A 24,359-nucleotide genomic window follows, 5' to 3' on the forward strand; every position below is an offset into this window, starting at 1 on the left:
TTTTATAAAACAGGAGTTTGAAGGGGAGGTCATTAGACATGTGCAATTCGTTTTGGTCCAAATACAAATTCGGACAAATTTTTGGTTATTCGCCGATTCATGTGCATCCTAATCTCTGAATGAATAAGTAACGAATTTAGTTGAAATTGGTTAAAATGTGTTTTGTTTATTCATTTTCTAATGAATTCCAAATTAGCAGGACGATTCAAATTCAAATCGGTCAAAAAATGTATTCAAATCTTGTATGAAGAATAGCTGGTTGTTAAGCAGTGGGCTGGGAAGCCAGCCGCTGCATCCTTAAGTGATGACTTATCAGCTGTCAGCGGGCTTCTCCACTGACAGCTGGCCCCCAGATACCACCCCCAGAACCCCCCTATGTGAATGTGTATGTGCTGTTCTGCACTCAGATTCCAGAAGTTGATTTCATCTTAGCTAGGGACAACTTTCATGTCATCCATCCTACAGAAATTATGGAATGAGGGCTATATATGTAGCCAATTAGTTGAATCACTTTCAAATCCAGATAGAATACACAACGGTTTTAGACTGAAATCAGACTTTTACCCTTCACAGTCCAAAGGATCATTTATGCAGACTTATCAGGCCACTTATAAAGACCTTCTCAAACTATGCAATAGGAAGTCCCCCTTTGGCAAGCCTAATCTTAGTGTAGAGGATATATTGGGTGGTGTGTGATAAATTTCAGCAGTAAAAAATCCAATATAAAGTTCATAAACTGGGATTCTTAACCACTTAAGGACCCGCTCATGTATATATACATCCTGTTTTTAAAGATGGATATCTCTGTAATGGCAGCAGCTGCTGCCACAACCGAGATATCCATCTTTTCTTTGAGCGGTCCTGTAAACCATAACGGTGGTCTCCACGGCAGATTCGCCGCAAGATTACCGTTATCGGCAGCGGGAGAGGGGCCACCCCTCCCGCTGCTTATTGGAGCCGTCGACAGCGGCGGAGGCAATCGGGTCCTTTCTCCCGCTTGCTGTAGATGCAAAAGAGGGCAAGATGGCCCCCACCCATCCCCATAGCGTAGCAGGGCGGAAGCGACGTCAAAACGTCACTTCCGCCCATGCTTCTTAAAGCAATATTTTCTTGTTGTAATTTTTTCAAATGGCAAATTTTTTATTTTTTTGCATTTAAGTCTAAATATGAGATATGAGGTCTTTTTTGCTTTTCTTTCATGCTTTTTTCTATTACAAGGGATGTTTACATTCCTTGTAATAGGAATAAAAGTGATCCTTTTTTTTTTTTTTTTTCAGTGTAAAAATGAATAAAATAAATAAAAATAAATAAGAAAACAAAAAAAAATGTTTTCAAAGCGCCCTGTCCCGACGAGCTTGTGCGCAGAAGCGAACGCATACGTGAGTAGCGTCTGCATATGAAAACGGTGTTCAAACCACACAAATGAGGTATCACCGCGATCGTTAGAGCGAGAGCAATAATTATAGCCCTAGACCTCCTCTGTAGCTCAAAAGATGCAACCTATATAATTTTTTAAACGTCGCCTATGGAGATTTTTAAGGGTAAAAGTTTGACACCATTCCACTTGCGGGCGCAATTTTGAAGCGTGACATGTTGGGTATCATTTTACTCGGCGTAACATTACCTTTCACAATATATAAAAAATTGGGCTAACTTTACTGTGGTCTTATTTTTTAATTAAAAAAAGTGTTTTTTTTTTCAAAAAAAGTGCGCTTGTAAGACTGCTGCGCAAATACGCTGTGACAAAAAGTATTGCAATGACTGCCATTTTATTCTCTAGGGTGTTAGAAAAAATATATATAATGTTTGGGGGTTTTAAGTAATTTTCTAACGGCGCCTGCGCAGTCAGCTCTACACGGCAGGCGCAGGCGCCGTAAACACTCGAGTGTCACTTTGGGTATTTTCGGAAGGCGTGACGCGCTTTAGCAGCCCGTCAATCAAATCCGCTTGGCTTAGGAACGCCTATTCCCCGCAGAAATCCCCGCTCGGAGCCGGATAACAACGGCTGATAAAACGATAAGTACAAAAAAAAAAAAACAGCATACTGCAGATGTCAGCAGTATGCTGGATCTAATGGTAGAAAGTTGATTTTTGGGTGAACCTCCGCTTTAAAGTGCAAATGGTCTTCAAATCCTCCCAAAATACCAAATGTCTCACTCACCAGAAATCCTGGCTGCTCATTTACAGTAAGTGCAGCAATAACGCATGTATCCATAACCAATCCAATGGTCTTTTAGGACTCCGGATATGGCATAGGATGAAAGGCTATATATTGTAATAAAATAAAGAAAAAACTGCGCTAATACAAAAATAAGTGCCAAGCTGCTACATACAAACAAACAAAGCCAGCAAGATAATAAACAAAAATGTAGCGCTAACAGACTCAAAATTATATAGTACCAAGTGAGGTAACAACTCTCATAATATAAGAGCATAAATATAAACAATCGGCATGGATGAAAGTGACTAAAACAATGCTCAATGTAAAACAAAAAATATAAACGTATCAAAGTCTATATTATAAAGATGAGTGAACATCAGATGGAGTGATTGATGCAGGAAAACAGGTGAGCTGCAATCCAGTGATTAAGATGCAACAGGTGTGCAAGTTGTCTGTAGAACCCCGTGAAGATCACAATCACATCAAAGTATGAAATGGGTAAAACACGCTTACCAGATGGTGTTGGACTCTACTACCTTACAGCAAAGAGTCAGCCAGACATTGTGGTCTTTGGAAGCCGGGACCACTAGAAACCGGACTTGGATCATATGCAGGGCTGGAACTCCAATGGAATGGACAACAGGAACCAGCAGTACTTGAATGATGTATTTGCGTCAATGCCACAGGCTCTGAATACGATCTTTGGACCATCGATCAGGAAATGCAGGCAGAGGAAGTAGTTAGAGCTCCAAATGAAGCCATGGGGTGGATGATAGAAAAGGAAAAAAGAACTCCAATGGTGCAGGTCAATTAAAACCAATAGGTTTATTTATAAAAGTCATAAAAATGACAAAGATAAAAGTGATCACGTACAGGGGTAGCAATGTGGGGTGCTCAAAGGCAATACCCGACGCGTTTCGGCTCAGTAAGCCTTCAACAGGGGCATAAAGATGCACCCCCACATTGCTTGCTTAAATACACATAGTGGTTACAAGGCCCTCCCCCAACAGGGTGGTGCCAAGAGACAGGATATGATGTAACAAGTATGCATTGTAACAAACATATAAATAAATGAAAAACACAATAAATCTCCAATCTAATATGCATAAAATACCGATATCACATGCAACACATACAGTAAATCTCAACATAATGCATATATCATATTAGTCGGAGCTAATATTCTGCAACACTTTATAGTTCATCAAGAGACAGCATGACTTATACTGTGTCACCCAACAGGAAATTCTCTAATTAGTGTCTATGGGGACACTGCACCATCACGGTATATTGTGAATGATTCACAATCGATGAAGCACCACGATAAGCATTACAGACTGCCACCTATATATGGTAATCCTCATACTGGAAACTATAAAGTTCCCCATAGGTGAATTCACAAATGAAGACAATGCATACTATGACATGATGTAACTTTGAATGATATGCAACATTTTAAAATTCAGCAGAACCAAACATAGCTCATAGTTGTGTCACCAGACAGGGAAACTTCCTGAATGTTATGTATGGGGACACTGCACTACCATGTTGCGTTATGGCCTTTATATAATCGATATAGTGTAAAAACAGTCCGTCAGCAACCTGTCATCAGTGGATGACAGTGCTGATATATGGAATTAAAGTCCCCCATGGATGGATGAATAAATGGGGAACAACCCCGCAATAACTCAGATCGGTGCAGCGCTGGTACATACAAACCGCGCAAGCACCAATCAGACGAGGCGGGGGCGTGGCCAGAAGCCGCGCCGACCAATCAGCAGATGCCTCCCGATAGCCTATCAGACGTGGGGAAATACACGTACCAATAGGGCATCAGGGGGCGTGCCTTATAGTCATAGTGTCCGACAGAGAGCTAGGGACCTAGCCATGCCGACCGGAGGGTGGGTGTACATCACGCAGCCGCGGCCTCCAAACGGCGTAAGCAGTGGGGCCGACAGCATGTGGCGTGACGAATCACCGCCAACCAATCGGAGGGGCCATTATGGATCACACAAACTCACAAGCTGTAGCAGCCCAGGGCTGTCACACACACCCAGTGAGCAGACTCACAACAAGACTCCAAAACGGAGTCATATATGCAAAGTGCTGAAAAAATCAGATACTTAGATATATGTCTCTAAATTAGGGTGGGATATCAACCAATAGGGCATGTAGAAAAATACTATGAGTAAATTCCCACAAAATTGGGGATTTACTCATAGTATTTTTCTACATGCCCTATTGGTTGATATCCCACCCTAATTTAGAGACATATATCTAAGTATCTGATTTTTTCAGCACTTTGCATATATGACTCCGTTTTGGAGTCTTGTTGTGAGTCTGCTCACTGGGTGTGTGTGACAGCCCCGGGCTGCTACAGCTTGTGAGTTTGTGTGATCCATAATGGCCCCTCCGATTGGTTGGCGGTGATTCGTCACGCCACATGCTGTCGGCCCCACTGCTTACGCCGTTTGGAGGCCGCGGCTGCGTGATGTACACCCACCCTCCGGTCGGCATGGCTAGGTCCCTAGCTCTCTGTCGGACACTATGACTATAAGGCACGCCCCCTGATGCCCTATTGGTACGTGTATTTCCCCACGTCTGGTAGGCTATCGGGAGGCATCTGCTGATTGGTCGGCGCGGCTTCTGGCCACGCCCCCGCCTCGTCTGATTGGTGCTTGCGCGGTTTGTATGTACCAGCGCTGCACCGATCTGAGTTATTGCGGGGTTGTTCCCCATTTATTCATCCATCCATGGGGGACTTTAATTCCATATATCAGCACTGTCATCCACTGATGACAGGTTGCTGACGGACTGTTTTTACACTATATCGATTATATAAAGGCCATAACGCAACATGGTAGTGCAGTGTCCCCATACATAACATTCAGGAAGTTTCCCTGTCTGGTGACACAACTATGAGCTATGTTTGGTTCTGCTGAATTTTAAAATGTTGCATATCATTCAAAGTTACATCATGTCTTCATTTGTGAATTCACCTATGGGGAACTTTATAGTTTCCAGTATGAGGATTACCATATATAGGTGGCAGTCTGTAATGCTCTATCGTGGTGCTTCATCAATTGTGAATCATTCACAATATACCGTGATGGTGCAGTGTCCCCATAGACACTAATTAGAGAATTTCCTGTTGGGTGACACAGTATAAGTCATGCTGTCTCTTGCTGAACTATAAAGTGTTGCAGAATATTAGCTCCGACTAATATGATATATGCATTATGTTGAGATTTACTGTATGTGTTGCATGTGATATCGGTATTTTATGCATATTAGATTGGAGATTTATTGTGTTTTTTATTTATTTATATGTTTGTTACAATGCATACTTGTTACATCATATCCTGTCTCTTGGCACCACCCTGTTGGGGGAGGGCCTTGTAACCACTATGTGTATTTAAGCAAGCAATGTGGGGGTGCATCTTTATGCCCCTGTTGAAGGCTTACTGAGCCGAAACGCGTCGGGTATTGCCTTTGAGCACCCCACATTGCTACCCCTGTACGTGATCACTTTTATCTTTGTCATTTTTATGACTTTTATAAATAAACCTATTGGTTTTAATTGACCTGCACCATTGGAGTTCTTTTTTCCTTTTCTATCATCCACCCCATGGCTTCATTTGGAGCTCTAACTACGTCCTCTGCCTGCATTTCCTGATCGATGGTCCAAAGATCGTATTCAGAGCCTGTGGCATTGACGCAAATACATCATTCAAGTACTGCTGGTTCCTGTTGTCCATTCCATTGGAGTTCCAGCCCTGCATATGATCCAAGTCCGGTTTCTAGTGGTCCCGGCTTCCAAAGACCACAATGTCTGGCTGACTCTTTGCTGTAAGGTAGTAGAGTCCAACACCATCTGGTAAGCGTGTTTTACCCATTTCATACTTTGATGTGATTGTGATCTTCACGGGGTTCTACAGACAACTTGCACACCTGTTGCATCTTAATCACTGGATTGCAGCTCACCTGTTTTCCTGCATCAATCACTCCATCTGATGTTCACTCATCTTTATAATATAGACTTTGATACGTTTATATTTTTTGTTTTACATTGAGCATTGTTTTAGTCACTTTCATCCATGCCGATTGTTTATATTTATGCTCTTATATTATGAGAGTTGTTACCTCAATTGGTACTATATAATTTTGAGTCTGTTAGCGCTACATTTTTGTTTATTATATATTGTAATACTGTATGAAATTACCATATGTACCACAACCGTGCATGCAGTGTCAATCACAAAGATACAAAGAAAAGGAGAGCGCACAGGCTCTGGTGCAAAACCTTTATTCATGGGATGAAATGTATAGATGTTACATTCACAAACATGGGTGATTAATAGCATGAAATCCACTGCAGTACACCTCTCTGTACAGGGCTTCCTGCTGTGGGCTCAGGGTATGGTGAGGATGGATGTAACTTGTTAGCGTGCAGCTGCTGACAATTTACAGCAAGGTAGTGATCTTCTTAACCAGACTATATATATATATATATATATATATACAGTATATATATATATATATATATATATATATATATATATATATATATATATATACAGTATATATTGGATTGTTTCATTGGACTTTTAAGGACTTCTGCCTTTGGATTCATTTTGACTTGAGCGCAAGTACTGTCTAAATTGGTGGCTTAGTGAGAGCCGTCACCACACCAGCCGTGACCTACATGTAGTGCACACTTACCATTACCTATGCTGCCCAAATGTTAAGCAGCAATAAGGCTACTGTAAATTACCCATGCATGCGTCTCAGAGATTTTTCCAATCACAATGCAGGTGTCACAGAGATCCTTCCAACAGTAATGCAGGTCATGCTAGTATCCTTCCGATTTTTTTCCTGGGAGCACAGCACAGAGGCTTTCCTTCATCACGTGTCATAAATCATAGACAAAAGGTACGATAAAGTGTAGTATTTATTAAATAACTGATAAGGTCCAATGCAGAGCCTCATAAAAACATAACCAAAAATAAAAAAAAGTAATAAAAACAAAAATGCCAACACTCACATATATCTCCACCACAAGACATCCAGCATGGTGGTGCAGTGTGCCAAGCTTGTCAAGCCTGTCTAGATGCCCTTTGGGGCAAAATATGTGAGTGTTGTGGTATGTTTTGTTACTATTTTGTCATTTTTGGTTATGTTTTTAGGAGGCTCTAACTGCATTCGACCTTGTCAGTTTTTTAATAAATACTACACTATATGGCACCTTTTGTCTAGGATTTATGATGTGATAGATGAGAGCCTCTGTGCTGTGCTCCCTGGAGGATACTGTTGGAAGGATCTCTGTGACACCTGCATTGCTAAGATAAAGAGAAAACAAATCAGTGCAAAAAATACCCCAAACAATGAATAGCAGCTGAACACCAGGGTCAATGATCAAATTCCTAAGGTAAAATATAAAAACAGATAGTGCAGCGCTAGTATCCAGTCCATATATCAATAACAAACACCATCTGTTTGGTCTTCAGTGATGATACATGAATTCAACATGCAGGTGACTTGGTGTATAAACAGGAAACCTTCATAGATAATAAGGATGGCCACTCACCTTATGTAAAGGACCCTTTAATTATGGAGGGTCACATGCAAATTCCCTTACGGGCATAAAAGTGGATGATACAATATTGCAGCCAACCAATCCAGGATCAAAGGAGGATAGCAGTGAACAAATGCTTTAAAACTCCAAGGTCACACGATTCATGCAATCATAAAAACACAATACATAGTGCTCTCTGCAATAATGATCGTTTTAATGATAAAAGTGTAGTGAAAAACTTACAAACATGGCACTTTTCCAGTTCCAGATAAACAGCGTGTAATGTATGAGAAACAAACAGCGTGATGGCCACGGGTGACATCACGACGTTGCGTTCCAATGGGCGGGACGTCATCAGCGGGTACAGAAACGACGTGACCACCCGCTATAAATAACACAAATGATTGACATAGTAACCAGACACCCCGTCACATTCCGCAACGCGGGGCGGGATGATTTATCACATGCATATTCACGGAAGTGTCCCCACATACTATTTACAGAGCTTGAGATGCAGAGGCAACCAACATAAAGCTGCATAAATCACCCAACTAAAAATCATTAGCCAAAATTAACACATAATTAACACAATGGCAAAAATTGTATGCACAATCAAGTACACAATATCAGATTAATTATGCGATAAGGCAAAATGACATCAATATAAAATATAAAATATTTTTATCGGAAAATATATAAAATATTTCATATAAACCAATACAATAAAATTCATGTCTGGATTACCAGTAAACAGAGAATGTAATTATAAAACGTGATGTCATCCACGGCCATCATAAAACACTCAAATACATAAATACAAATATTTATTGATCAGTAATAAAGCAATTGATATCAAAATCAACGTTTAGTACTTGGGTCTCATTTATCCAGTATGATTCTCTCTTACTTCAACTGACAGATGAAATTCCCCCCTCCAATGTTTGGTAACCCTTTCGATACCCCAAAATTTGAGGCCTTTTGGGTTCTGCTGGTGGAATTGTTTGAAGTTTTTGGATACATTGTGGGTTTTAAGGCCCTTTTTAATGTTGTTGACATGTTCTGCCAGTCGACCATGTAAAGGCCTAGATGTCCTGCCAATGTACTGTAACCCACATTCACACTCTAACATATAGACCACTCCCACTGTGTCACAAGTGATCAATTGTTGTATGTTATATTCTCTATTAGTGGCCGATGCTAAAAACGTTTTATGTTTTTTAATGTTCACCTTTGAGTGTTTACATGAAACACAGTGTTCACAGCAATAAAAAAAAAACTAAAAAGGTTTTTAGGGGATACAACAGGTGTATTTAAAACACTCGGTGCAAGACGGTCCCTCAAGGAAGGAGCGTTCTTGTATATGAACTGTGGACGTGCGGGTAAAACTGGACTGAGCACCTTGTCCAGTTTTAAAATAGACAATTTTTTTCCACAATTTTCTCAAATTTTCTATACTGAACATTATAGTCAAGTATCATTCTAAAGTTGTGATCTACTCCTTGGGGATCTCTGATACGATTGGAGACCAATGCTTGTCTATCCATCGTTTTCATTTTTTCTATTTCACCCTCCAGACTTTGCTTATCATACCCTTTTTGTTCAAATCTAGAGGATAAGATTTGTGATTGGCTAATGAAATCGTTTCTCTGAGTACAGTTTTGACGTAACCTAATGAACTGTCCCCTGGGGATATTGCACAACCATGAACGATGGTGGGGAATATAGGAATTACGATCAGTCGACTTGAAGTAATTGACTAATCTGAAACGGTCAACATCTTTGTTGATGACCAAGTCAAGGAAAACATCCTTCTCATGATCAATGTTCCATGTGAGAGAGATGTTTTTATCATTACTGTTCAATGAGTCAATAAATGAATCAAGAACAGATCTCTCACCATCCCAGACCATGACAAGATCATCAATGTATCTACGTTAGCAGATCAATTCGGGGGGACGATGTTGAAAAATTGCCTTCTTCTCCCAGTGGGCCATGAACAAGTTGGCCACACTGGGAGCAAAACGAGCCCCCATTGCTACTCCTCTGGTCTGCAAATAAAACTCCTTATTATGCCAGAAATTATTTCTAGTGAGACAAACATTTAGGTAACTAAGCAAAAATTCTTGATGTCTCCCAGATAGAGAAGATGTAGATAGGGCCCATTCCACCGAAGTCATGGCATCTGCGTGGCCTATGATAGTATATAATGAGCTCACATCCACCGTTACCAATATGCTGCATTGCTGGTGGAAGGATCAGTGTAACATCTGCATTGTGATTGGAAGGATCTTAGTGACACCTGCATGGTTAATTCACAGTAGTCTTATTGCTGCTTAACGTTTGGGCAGCATATGTGAAGGGGAGCATGCACTACATATGTGTGACAACTGGCTTGGTGATGGCCGCTGGTGTTCACATGTCTCATGCTGTTTTGTGTGTGACACTGAATGCACAGTTGTGATATATATTATAATTTCATACAGTATTATACTATATAGTCTTTCTTTCTTCCTATGCCATTTAGAGTCCGAAAAGACCATAAAGAGGTTCCAGTTATCCTGGAGGTTATTGATACATGTGTTATTGCTGCACTTATGTGAGCATCCAGGATTTCTGGTGAGTGAGACATTCAGCTATTTTGGGAGGATTTGAAGACCGTTTGAACTTTGAGAAGCACAGTTTATGAACTTTTTGAACTTAATATAGATTTTTTTAGTGCTGCAATATTATACACATTCGTTCCATAAAGGTTATACACATCACCTTATTGCCAGCAGCTGTAAGATAGGCTTTTAGCGCTGACTATTTTTGTTGTACTATTTGTTTTTTTTAATATAGGGGGTATTCTGGTTATCCAAGACAGGGAACAGTACCTCAAGGAATCTTTCCACCTGTTTTCAGACAATCTAACATAGTTACATACCGTATTTTCCGCACTATAAGACGCACTTTTTCCCCCCAGAAATATGTGGGAAAATGTCCCTGCGTCTTATAGTGCGAATATACGACAGGCACCGCCCCCCCCCGCTGCCGCTGGTACCGCCCCCCGCCCAGTGCATATTGTGGGGCGGCATCAAGGCAAGAAGAAAGCCCCCCTCTGCAAGTCCCGACTCCCACACACATAACTGTCCCCAGCTACAGACCCCCAGGCAGACCTGTAGTGATAAAAACAGCAGCGAGACTTTGCCAGAGAGGGAGGGCGGGAACTAGCATCCCATAAGCGTCCCAAAAGCGGCCAGTGACGGAGGCTCTGCCTACCCTCCTCCGTGGCTCAGCTCAGATGTGCTCACTGCGCTGTCTACTAGTAAACACTCAGCCTCAGTTCTGTGCTTGCTAGCTCTGAACGCATCTGTCATGCTGGCTTTCACAGAATCTCTGAGCTGCTGCACTAAAACAACGGAGACAGTTGCCCAGCGCTGTGTAATAATGGGCAGGAGGTGGGGGCGGGGCACTACACGCTGAGCTTCAGATGTCTGGATGGTGACCCCAATGCCTGATGATCCCATGGCTGCCACTGGCAAGTGAAAAGAGTTGCAGTCACAAGTGCTGTACATTGCGTGGGTAAAGCCAGAAAGAAGGGGGTTATGGATGGGTGGGTGTGCAGATGTGAGTTATGGACAGGGGGTCAATGGTCAGTCTGCATTTATCATTTATGGCAATGGTCAGTCTGCGTTTATCATTTATGGCAATGGTCAGTCTGCGTTTATGGCAATGGTCAGTCTGCGTTTATAGCAATGGTCAGGCTGCGTTTATGGCAATGGTCAGGCTGTGTTTACGGCAATGATCAGGCTGCGTTTATGGCAATGAAATCTTTAGTTGACACTGCCATTATGGAAGGGGTGATAAATAAAAAATAAAAAAGCATTATTGTTATCAGAGGAATGCAATACTCCATATTTTTATAATTTACCAAAGGTTCAACCGAGTGGCAATCCCCCCGTTAGGCCTATTATAGCTAGTACAAATAGCTTTATTCGCAAACACACAAATAACAGTCATAGGAAAAAACAAGGGTATACCATTGGTGACAAAGGGCAATACTTTAGCGAATTCAATCCAAATAATTATTTTATTGATCTCAAACAATAAAAAAACAGAATAATACTCCTAATTTGACTAATAGCTTTGCAGTGCCATCACAGTGTTACAAAACTGAAGTAAAGTGCATCTACATGGGACAACACATATATTAAAAGAATGGACGTCCCAAACCTGATTGTGATGCTCAGACATGATGTCAAGCGAATTATCGCATGTTATAGCAGGTTCAAGCTATTGATAAATATGTGGTATAATATGACATCAGGTCTGAGCATCCCCCCGAGGATGAGGAGCTGGCAAATGGAAAACCACTTCAAGCACTAATTAGAATCTGAGACATCACTGTAGATCATAAATAGTGGAGCACTGTAAATGCCTATTGTGTAAGATGGGCTGGAGCTCCTGACCCGCATCATTGAATCTGTGCTTTGTTATTACTTGGTGATGTCATAGTAATTATGGTAGAGAGAATAAAAAAGTCTGTTGTATATAATGTTGATTATTAGCAGCCTGTCACACTATATATATTTCTTTATTCCCTGCCTTTGATTATCAAAGACTCAAGTCATCTGATTCACGTACTGCAAAATTAAACTTGGGAGCCTGGTTACACATGGGTGTCCCTAGATGTTAGCGTACTGTATACATATACAATGTAGGTCTCAACGCATTGTGTTTTTTTTTCTAGCCAATGATGTTAACCTTAACTACAAGCAAGCCAACTTTTTATTTGATTCTACGAAGTTCAGCCTAGTGCATAATAATTTTAGTTTTTTTGGATTACTTTTATTTGCAGACTCATGGAACAGTCATGGGGGGAGAATTATGCCTCATGCTATGCAAATATCACAATAGGCTATTGGGAAGAGATAGAAATCTGGAACGACTATGCTTTTTTTTAATTCATTATATTTTATGGTAGATACATTGATGATATTTTGCTGATTTGGAGTGGGGGGAGTAACACATTGGAATCCTTTCTGAAGCATTGTAACAACAATACCCTTGGTCAAAACTTCACATACGTAGTAGATTCTGTCAAACTAGTTTTCCTTAATCTTGAACTGTCCCATGAGGAGGATGTGATTATCACCAGGAACCACTTGAAACTTACGAGTGGTAATTCATATTTACAATATTGTAGTTGTCCCCACCCCTCATGCAAAAACAAAATCCCAGTAGGTCAGTTCAATAGATTAATGAGAAATTGTTTTAAGGTAAAGGATTATATAGAACAAAGTCAGATCTTGATCAAGAACTTTGTAGAAAAGGGATATCCCTTAGATTTAGTTATGGAGCCCATGGGAAGTATCTTCCCAGGTTACAGCAGACCAGGGGAAAAGAGGAACATGATCACAATGTCAAATTTATTACTAGTTTACTCTGATTATCAGGCCATACAGAGAGTGATCTGAAGGAAATGGCACATTTTGCTTCTAGATCTTAGATTAACCTCAATCCTACCCATGGGTCCCAAGGTTATCTTTAGGAGGGCCATGGCTTCCAAAAATATGATTGCCCTTAGTAAGTTGGTGGCTAAGCATAACAAAAAGAATATGTAGTATATACCCTACAATGCCCCTGTAAACAGTTGTATGTGGAACGTACCAAATGTACATTACAGAAAAAAATAGGTGAACATTGTAGATTTATAGAGGCAGGGTAGACAAAACATAATGTTCCTCAACATTTCTCACAACTACATAAGAAAAATATTCATGATCTTAAGGTTTTTGCTATCAAAACCATGCCAGCTCACCTTACAGACAATGAAACGTTTCTTAGATTATGTAGGCAGGAAACCTTCTGTATTCACAACCTTAACCCATATGGTCTCAATGAGGAATTTGACGTACATATGGTCATGTAGGGGCTTCTCTATTATAGATGTGAATCTTTCTATACTATTCTGACAAGATCCAGTTATTGGTGGATATTTTTTGATTTTTTTCTATCTAACCATCAATTATTTATCAGGGGTAATAATAATAATTTTCTTTTTTTTCCCTTTTGTTTCTTTTTTCATATTTTTTCAATTTTATCACATTTTTGTCCTCATTTAGTACATAAAAGAATTGACAGTTTATCAGTTTACAGTATTTCATGATTTACATACACTATATTGCCAAAAGTATTGGGCAATTCATGCGCCCAACTTCGTAGGAACAGTTCCTGTTCCAACATAACTGTGCACCAGTGCACAAAGCAAGGTCCATAAAGACACCGATGAGTGAGTTTGGGGTGGAGGATCTTGACTGGCCTGCACAGAGTCCTGATCTCAACCCGATAGAACACCTTTGAATGAATTAGAGCGGAGACTGCGAGCTAGGCCTTCTTGTCCAACATCAGTGCCTGACCTCACGAATGCACTTCTGGAAAAATTGTCAAACATTCCCATAGACACACTCCGAAACCTTGTGGACAGCCTTCCAAGAAGAGTTGAAGCTGGTAGAGCTGCAAAGGGTGGGCCAACTCAATATTGAACCCTACGGACTAAGATGGGAATGCCATTAAAGTTAATGTGCATGTAAAGGCAGGCGTCCCAATACTTTTGGGAATATTGCGCATTATATTATTTTCCCAATCTCCATTATTGGGTTTTAATATTTTGAGTGATTACATACATTAATTATTTATTTATTTTATCATTTTAATCTTGTTATTGATTAATTTGTTTGATATTCATTAAACACAGTATGACTTTTCTGGTGATATTTAGATTTTTATTGAAATATATTGTAATCAACATATTATAACATGTTTTTACACATTTTGGACACTCTATCAATTTTATAATGAGAGCAGAGGCAAATGGTGTGATGGGCAGCTTTTTTCCTGATTAGGCTCCTTCCCTTCCCTTCCACTTTCTTGACAGTTCTTATTTAATCTTTTGTCCCCCCCCCCCCCTTTGGATTTAACATAGAAGCAGTCAGTCACTTCCAAACGCATTACATCGGAAAGTGTGGTCCTTTTCCCACCCATACCAGTGCTGACATGACTTCTGTGTGATGCGGCTTCCAGTAATACCAGTCCAGCTTCCTGGCTATGCTACTACTACCATCTTCTTAAGCCGGCCATACACTTTTCGAATTTCGTATCAAAGCATTTTTTTTTGCACCATTAGTGGGCTGCAGCAACAGCTGATTTACGTGCGGCAATCAAATTTGAGGAATCGGACATGTTGGAAATCTTTGAAAAACGAACGAGTTTCTAATCAATGATGGGAGAATCGTGCAAGAAGTGTAATAGAAGTGTAGCAACATGAAGGTTTGGTCGGTCGAATTTCGAAAAACAATGGTGGCATCATCGGAAAAAACACAAAAAAAAAAAACTTTCTGATTTTAAAAAGAAAATTTGTTTGAATTTCGACCGTGTATGGCCTGCTTTAGTTTCCATCTGACAGCCCCAATGTTGACAGCTTTGTGGCTCCCTTGGCTCAATACTACTGTTTTGATTGGCCACAAGGATGGGTAACGTTGAGCCTCACCAGCCAAGCTTGGTGTTGCAGCAGCTCTCTTGGTCAGGAGGTTGATACTGGATACGTTTTTTATGCTTAGAACTTATTTTATTATTAACCACTTCAGCTCCGGGAAAGGTTTTACCCACTTCCTGACCACGCCATTTTTTGCGATACGGCACTCCGTTGCTTTAACTGGCACAATTGCAATGTTGTACCCAAATAAAATGCATGTCCTTTTTTCCCCACAAATAGAGATTTCTTTTGGTGGTATTTAATCACCTCTGCGGTTTTTATTTTTTGCGCTATAAATAAATAATTAACGCCAATTTTGAATAAAAAATAATATTTTTTTACTTTCTGCTATAATAAATTCCCAATAAAATAAAATAAAAATCTAATTTCTTCATCAATTTAGACCAATATGTATTCTGCTACATATTTTTGGTAAAAAAATCCCAATAAGCGTATATTGATTGGTTTGTGCAAAAATTATAGAATCCGAAAAGAATGGGATAGATTTAGGGACTTAGGTGATCAGCGATTTTTAGCTGGCCTGCGACATTGTGGTGGACCAATTGGACACTAAGTGACACTTTTTGGGGACCAGCGATACCAATACTGTGATGAGTGCTGTAAAAAATGCACTGGCACATATAAGCTGGCTAGGTGCTGCCGCCGCCGGCTGATGTACACCTACCTCTCTTCCTGTCCACTTATTTTCCCGTTGGTGAAGGGGTTTGGATCTGAAGCTCCAGGGCCAGAGTACTTTTTTGATAATGGTAATTATGCTCTTATTTTCCTCTTATTTGACACCAGTCTTCTAATCATCTGGCTCAGACTTTTTTAATCAGCGTGCACCTGCTGTCTTTGGGCAATGGGGTAGCATGGGGGGGCAGCTTGACTATGGCCCCGGACGCAAAATTTAGAGGGGCGCTGTCGCGAGTGTGCTGCCCTTGATGTCATGTCAGGTTTCCTGGTGGTGGGAGTGCGGCAGCATCCTCCGCATGTGAGATGAGATTAGGTAAATCCATGGATTAGGGGGCATAAATTACCTGCCTTGCATCCTGCACTGACAATCCACGCTACGCCACTGGAACTTCCATCAATTTTTTTAATCTTTCCTGTGTTTTCTTGTCATGTGTCCAGGTAGGTTAGCAGAAACCTCCACAGCATTAGCTGGTCAATAACTAAACACTCTAAGCATGGGCAGCACAGTGACTAAGTGATTAGCACTTCTGCCTGGCAGCACTAGCATTGTTGGTTTGAATCCCAACTATGGCACAATCTGCCTGGACTCCAAAGACATGCTGGTAAGTTTTTTTAAGTCAAAAAGTATTTTATTCAATTAAACACAGCCTATTTACAATTCAGCAATAACAAAGTAGATGTCACAGTAGCTTATCCAGCTCTTTCTTAACAGTCAATGCACAGGTTACATTACCGCAATTGGTTATTTTTTGCTCAGCAATTTAAAGTATCCAAACATACCATAGATGCAAATTCTATTAATTGCATGCTACCTACTTTCATCCAACATAACTCCCAGGGGTTCAGTCCAGGGGTGTCTAACAAAGGGGCCCACAGTCTTTTTAAATTTACCCAGGCAACCTCTACGTGGATAGACAACATTTATGAAGATAAGTGCATTTCCCATGTTAGTTTGTTGTTTTCCAATGCAGCAGCAGGCAGTATAAGGTCATTAAGAATGTTCAGCGACATGCTGGTAAGGTAATTGGCTCCTGTCTAAATTGGCCCTAGTATGTCTACCGTATGTATTAATGTGAGTTAGGGACTTTAAATTGTAAGCTTCTTGAGGGCAGGGACTGATGTGACTGTACAATGTACAGTATATGTAAAGTGCTGTGTAAACTATCAGCACTATATAAGTACCTGTAATAAATAAAATACACATAGTTCTGTCAACAAAATAAAAAATGTATGTGGTCTATTATTTTACCCACCATCAAAACTTAATCAGAAAAACAAACTTTGGACAATCCTTAATAAAACATTTAAGCCTGAAAAACAGCAGATGGCTCTGAATGGAACAAAAGAATAACAGTTATAACACTTGCTTATAGAAAACCTTCCTTCCTTAGACAAAAAATAACAATGCAATAGGTATTTCCATTTTGCCATAAACTACATTTTCTAAAGCCATGAAGGAGTTGTAATTCTTTTTTTGCTAAGCAACTCTGCATATTTTTATCCATCTGCTTTTGTATTCCATAAAGGGAGCTGGAATACGCAAGTGTCCATTTGTCCAAAAAAATCTACCAGGAAACAGTTACATTAATGGGATACTGGGGAGTTTTGGAACCTTACAGATCTCTGCTAAATAGAACTGACTAAATGCCAATTGAATTGTGGTGTTAGCCCTATTCAGGCCCAGGAAACTAAACAGCTATTGGTTAAAAGTGGTTGGGACAGACAGAGCTGGGAATTTGGCTGCACCTTAGATTTGGCTTCTACATAACTACGTGAAAGCTAATGATTTTATCCCTTCTTATAAATACCTGGTTCCAGTGACAGTTACAGTGCTGAACACTGGATAAAGTTGCTGCATTTAATTGTGTATTAATAGTTAACAAGATCCATCTGCTGTCTGTGTGACAAATAATAAAAAATGTCTTAGAACCCCTTAGCATGTGGGCCAAAGGCAATAAAAATCATTATAATTTTACAATAATTATTTACTTTCATTCCAAGTTAAATGTAATAAAATCACAACACTATTACATCAATTTTTTATTTATTTTAATAGTTAAGTCCAGAAATTGGAATTTGCAATTTGAAACAATAAAAAAAAGAATGCAGAAGAAATTAAAGATGACAAAATTGAATGCGTACAATAGCCTACAAATATCACTGAAGAGGTAACAAACAATTCTTGGAGTAAAAAATAAGTTCCCAGGTTTCTCATTTCACTATTCCCTAGCCAAGCTAATAAAAAGATGCACATAAAATAGGTAATGGTGCAAAGGAATTACACTATAAAATATATAAGTATTCCATGCAATCCTAAATCGGACCACCCAAATCTAAATTGGGCTCAGACAGTGTATCTTTAGCAATTATGACCATGAAGCATGGCTAGACAACGTTTGAAACTAAGGCCAAACTTCTGGATTGTATGAGAGTCAAACAAGGAACTCATTCAATAGCAGATGTGCTCATTTAAAGTCCAAACACATATAGATTTGTCATGCTTGTTGGCTTTTTTAAACTGATCATCTCAGATTTGGACATTTGGGAACTCTTACTTCTGTTGTTGATGAAGCACTATCCTATCTTCTAAGATTCAAGATCCAAGATTCCAATTTCAACACAAATGGATTCTGCCAGAGTTTTGCCTCCACTTACCCGTGTGCTTACCTGCAGTCTCTAACTTCTGTAGGACTTGTGTGGACAGGCATTTATTTACTTTAAACAGGTTTAAGGCAGGCCAAATGCAGGTCAGAAGGAAATGAAATGCACCTGTCAAGGAATTCTGAAAAAATCGTAGAAAGTGTCTCAAACTGATCCCACTGCCACTGCCACAACCCCAAGACCCATCAACAGAGGCCGCTATAATCTATACCTAACAGATATGGTATTAGTTATTGTGCACACAATAATTCATGGTATTCTATTCCCTACACCTCACATCATACTGTCAATAAATCAACCATTTCAGCACCGCTTAGCATGCACACTAAAGCCTCGTACACACTATACGAAAATCAGATGGGAAAATTCATAAGACGAGCTGTCTGTGGATTTTCAGATCGTTAGTGCGGTGCATTTCGACAGCCAATTTCGCTTTTTTATCAGGCAAAAGCTGGATGTACAGGCTATAAAATTTTTGTCGGATGTGAACTCAACATCTGTTTTTTTGATGGTCAGTACAGAAATCGTCACACAAAAGTCAAAAGTACAAACACGCATGCTCAGAATCAAGGAACGACTGGCAAGAGTTTGGTCTTACCGTTCGCAATCTAGAATTAACAATCGTGATGCGGGAATTGATGAAATGTCGAAATGCAGCGCACATTCTCATCTTCTTTAATGGGATAATAATGAAGCTGCTTTGCTGGTGATACTGGTATAGTTATGCCAAACATATTTTAAAAGGCATTTGTTTTGTAGTGATAAAAATAATATTAATATTATGGTTGTTTGATTTTTTGGGGAAGTTACCACAACACCATTATCCTTGAGTTTTAAGTATGTTGGTGTCCCTTGTTAATTTTCCATTGTATTGTTTTTAATTTAACTGCCAACTCCCAAACTGTCATTTAAAGAAAAACACATAGCCAAGTATTATTCTATAAAACAAAGTATCAAAATAAATATGGAACCGTGGTTCAATGATAAAAACAGCGCTATAAATTAATAATGTGTAGCCCCAGATGAGAGCTTAAATGTAAAAACAGAGGTGGTGTGCTAGGTGACCAAGAAACAAGGCGTAAGTGCCCCCTGTACCCTATTTAAAGATTCACCAAATATTGTGATAATATCCCCCTCTGGGATGCAGGCTTACCACAGCCTGCAAGAGGACTAGCGTGTTACTGTCAATCCTCTCAGGCACACCTTCCTCTTATTTTCAGAGTCTGCCGCGGTCATTCCCATTGAGGGTACATAAAGGCAAAAGAAATACTCAATAGTGAAGTACTACTAAAGAAATATCCCACAAAATGCCAAGGAGACAAACCCCCTTTTGAAAATGCCCGTACAGAAAAAGCAAAGTAAATGAACAAATAAGCAAGCCTGTAAACTTCTGCTGTCACCGCCGTCCTCGAGCACCAGGGGCCGCACGAGTGCTTGTATCGCTGGTAAACCGATGGTCAGCTGTGGAGCGCAGAAAGGCTTCCTGTGTTGCGCTGATGTAGCCACGCCCTGACACGTTTCGTCACTTCCGACTTCGACTGAGGGCGTGGCTACACAGCGCTGTCACTATCCCTTTATTCCCCGACATCCACAGCTATTGGATGAGTGGCATCCGCCCTCCGGCCTCGATTGGTGCACAACGGAGGAGGGGCGGACGCCAGCTGTGTTGTTTGGGGCTAGCAGGGAAACGTAGACTAATCTATTGCTGCACGTTTTTTTAATTGAGCACTATGTCTCCAAAAGATAAAAGAGCAAAACAGGATGCATTAGCCGTAGTACAGCCTGCGGAATCATTGGTAAATGACTCCAGCATTCCAAAGTGAAATATTAAAAGCGTATTTGTAAAAACAGGCACAGAGCTAGGGCATAGGGAGTAACAGCCAATCAGGGAAGACCTGGGCGGGTGTTATGCAAATGGATCTGCGGGCTGTGTTAAAGGCATCTAGAGACTGCGCTCCCTTTAGCCAATCTGCAAAGACTAGGGCGGGTATAATTGCTCAGCAGCACACCATTGCAGGCTTAAGCCAAACATATTACAGGTCCCAAAGACACAGACACTTTGCTACAGGTATAAGATTGTGCTGCTAATCGGACGGCTAGTCCAAAGGAATAAACGAATACTAATATCCATAATGGACTAGCTGCAAAATCAAGTATCTTGCACACTGTATATGCCACTTACATATATTTTATTAATCTGTGTGCGTGATGAATGTACTACATATAAAGTGCACATCCACCATCGTGCTATTACATTTTCATACAGACAGCTTCATATTTATAGGTCATGTGCTCGTACGTGTGCATAAACGATGACTGTCACAATCATAGAAAGTATGTGCATGGATGTTTTAATGCAAAAATGTCACGCGTGTGGCTTGTGTGCCACGTATATATATATGCAAATATACTGGTGGGGAGAGTCTAGAGGTAGGTTCATGTTAGCTATGCACTCTCCTTTTTTAGTGTTTGTGGGACCCCCATATATACTATGCTGGTTGTATCCCGATCTAAAAGAGAATATATCATATTAAAGATGATATATATATACTGAGATGACCAGTAATGGTCAAAATAAAATTAAAAAAGGTAGCTGAATGAAATCAATATATAATTATAATAAAATAACTATAATAGAATGAGATAAATCAGGGAAGGGGGAGGAGGAGGAGGAGGAGGAGGGTTGGTGCACCAGGCAGGGCAGTGGGGACGCACTGCAACAATGGATCAGATAGGTTGCCAGTGATTAAAAGGAGGATAATCAATAGCAATATCAATAAATCACAGGCACTTTCTAAAATCTTGAATAAAAAGAGACCGAAAGGGATAAATGACTATGATAATAAATAAATAAATATCAATAAATATTGATAAAATGAGTAAATATCAATAAATATCAATAAAAAGAGAGAATATCAATAAATATCAATAAAAGAGAGAGGGCTCGGGATCTGCCTTAAAACGTCCCGAGATAAAGGTAATTATGTGGACCACCATGGAAGGTTAGGAGTCACTGATGAAACAATTTATATCGAGTTCTACATTCAAGCCTTTTGGCAATAACGTATCAGCAATGTAGATCCACTCAGTTTCACGTTTTGAGAGTTCCCTAACCAAATTAGAGCCTCTCCAAGATGGCTTGATGTGGTCAATACCCCAAAACTTGAGGCCAGCTGGGTCTTGGTTGTGATGTTGCTTAAAGTGAAGCGATACACTGTGATCCTTGTATCCCAACTTAATATTTGCAACATGTTCAGCAATTCTCACTCTCAAGGCTCGTTTAGTTCTCCCAATGTACATTAATTTGCATGGGCATTCCAACATGTAGACCACATGGGTGGTGTTGCAGGTAATGAAATCTTTTACACTAAATGTCATTCCGTTTGGTGAAGATGTGAATGTTTCGATGGGGCCTCTGGATCTGTCAGCCTCTCTGCAAGGAAGGCATTTTCTGCATGGGAAAAAACAGTCCTTATCCCAAAAAGAGGGGGGTTTCTTTGGAGCATCGAGTACTTTCTTTATAATTTTGTCCCCGATACTCACAGCCTTTCTATAGATGAACCCAGGATTAGTGGGTAGTACTGTACTTAATACCCTATCTAAAAAAAGAACATGCCAATGGGTTTTAAAAATTCTCTCCACTTCTTTGTACTGACTGTGGTACCCTGAAATAAAACTCCACTCATGCACATTAGTAGTGTTCTTGGGCCTAGTTGTGAGAAGGCAATTTGCTCTTGGTATCAAGGATAGATCATTAATAACTTTGTCCAAGTGAACATCCTTATAGCCCCTTTTCCACAAATTTTCCTTTAAGAACCAGGGCCTGTGAGATGAAGTCGGTGTCATTGGTGCAATTACGTTTCACCCTCATTAGTTGGCCTTTAGGTATATTTCTAAGCCACATAGGATGATGTCCACTATGAGTTGGGAGGTAGCTATTTGCATCAGTTGGTTTGAAATATACTTTAGTTCCTAATTTATTGCCATTCCTAAAAATATTCAAGTCTAAAAAGTGGATGCTCTGTTGATTGTATTCACTTGTTAAAACTATATTACAGGTATTGGTGTTAAGATCCTTTAAAAACTTCTCCAACGTTAAAAGCGAGCCCACCCATATAAAAAACAGATCATCAATATATCTTCGGTAAAACAGTAACTCCTTGGGTCTCACATTAAAAATGGTCTTATCCTCCCACTCTGCCATGAATAAGTTAGCTATACTGGGGGCAAATTTGGCCCCCATGGCAACGCCATTCTTCTGGGAGTGAAAACATCCATCATACCAGAAATAGTTATGGCTTAGGCAGAAATCCAAGTATTATTCTACACAATTTTTTGTGCAGAAAAAAAAACTTGAAATTAAATAAGAGATGCTATCTCCCATCTAAATAAAAATAACTTAACAAAAAAGTGTGAATCATCGCTCACCAAACCAAAGGGTGGCACTTGAGAAATTAACTTTCTCTTTATACTCTCATAGTACGTCACTACGTTTGTGTTTGTCGAATGACAATTTGTGGATAGTCTGCTAGACAAAATCCTGCACATGCACTTTTGACAAAAATCAGACACTCAGTCTAGGCCCACCCCCTCCTCTTTTACTCAGTGCTCCACACTCCTCGATGTCTTCTCCCGTCCTCTCTTCCCATCCTATGCTATGATTGGATGCCTGATAGGCATCCAATCACAGAGCCTGTCGTTTCAGCCAATCAAGTAACAGACCCAAGCACCTGATTGGTGGAGAGGCGGTTTAGTGTTAGGAAAGCAAATATCTGTGTGTAGTGTACCTCTAAACTCTGCACTCTGAACATGGCAGACCCCTACACTCTGCACTCCATGTGTTGCTCACCCTTGAACTCTGCAATCTATGTGTAGCATACCCTTGAACTCTCTCCTCTGTGTGTAGTGTACCCCTGCACTCTGAATATGGTGCCCCATGAACTCTGCACTCCATGTGTGGTGCACCCTTGAAATCTGCACTCTGTGTGTAGCACAGCCCTGAACTCAGAACTCTGTGTGTTGCATACCCCTGAATTTTGCACTCTGTGTGTAGCACACCCCTAAACTCTGCAATCTGAACATGGTGCACCCCTAAACTCTACAGTCTATGTGTAGCAAAGCCCTGAACTCTGCATTCTATGTGTACTGTACCTCTGAACTCTGCACTCTGTATATAGCGCACTCCAGAACTATGCACTCTTTGTGTACCACATCCCTAAACTCTGCATTATGTATGTAACACACTCCTGGTATTTAATACCCCTTTAAGACATTTGAAATTTGGCCACACTTATTACCTGATGCAGTTTGGTGGGTGTGTGTGGGGGGGAGAGGGGCCATGGAGGCGCATGGTTGAATTCCTGCACCTATTCTCTGAGAAAAAAAAGCCCTGTATATATACATTTAATCTGTGCAGTCTATTATCTTCATTTGGTCGTGTGTACATTGCATCAACAAATGTATAAATAAGGTTAGTAACTGTAAATTATACCCACTTGATTCACCAGCATGCATGTCTGTTACATACAGCTCCTGTTCCTATAACCTGCTCCATGAGAGGAATGGATTTGAAAAAAGAATCCGCTCAAGTACTATGTCCCCCAGGATGCAACACCCAGCACGTCTCTGTCTATGGAGATGGCGTGTATGCAGGAGTGTCCAGTGTTTGCGGGGCTGCACATCACCGGTATGTCTGATTTATATAATCTACTTTACTAAAATTATTAATATCATATTAAATGAGAGTACAGGAA

The 24,359-nt window shown here is 40.2% G+C and overlaps 1 protein-coding gene across 1 annotated transcript in view; it reads left to right on the forward strand.

Moving 5' to 3' along the window:
* COCH (cochlin) overlaps positions 1–24,359 on the forward strand; it is an 83,542-nt gene that overhangs the window by 31,784 nt on the left and 27,399 nt on the right. Inside the window, exon 4 of the mRNA XM_040333397.1 lies at positions 24,136–24,292. Coding sequence (XP_040189331.1) covers positions 24,136–24,292 — 157 coding nt within the window. The remainder of the gene's footprint in view (positions 1–24,135; positions 24,293–24,359) is intronic.

The sequence above is a fragment of the Rana temporaria genome, chromosome 13, assembly GCF_905171775.1.
Source record: "Rana temporaria chromosome 13, aRanTem1.1, whole genome shotgun sequence".
Taxonomy (NCBI): domain Eukaryota; kingdom Metazoa; phylum Chordata; class Amphibia; order Anura; family Ranidae; genus Rana; species Rana temporaria.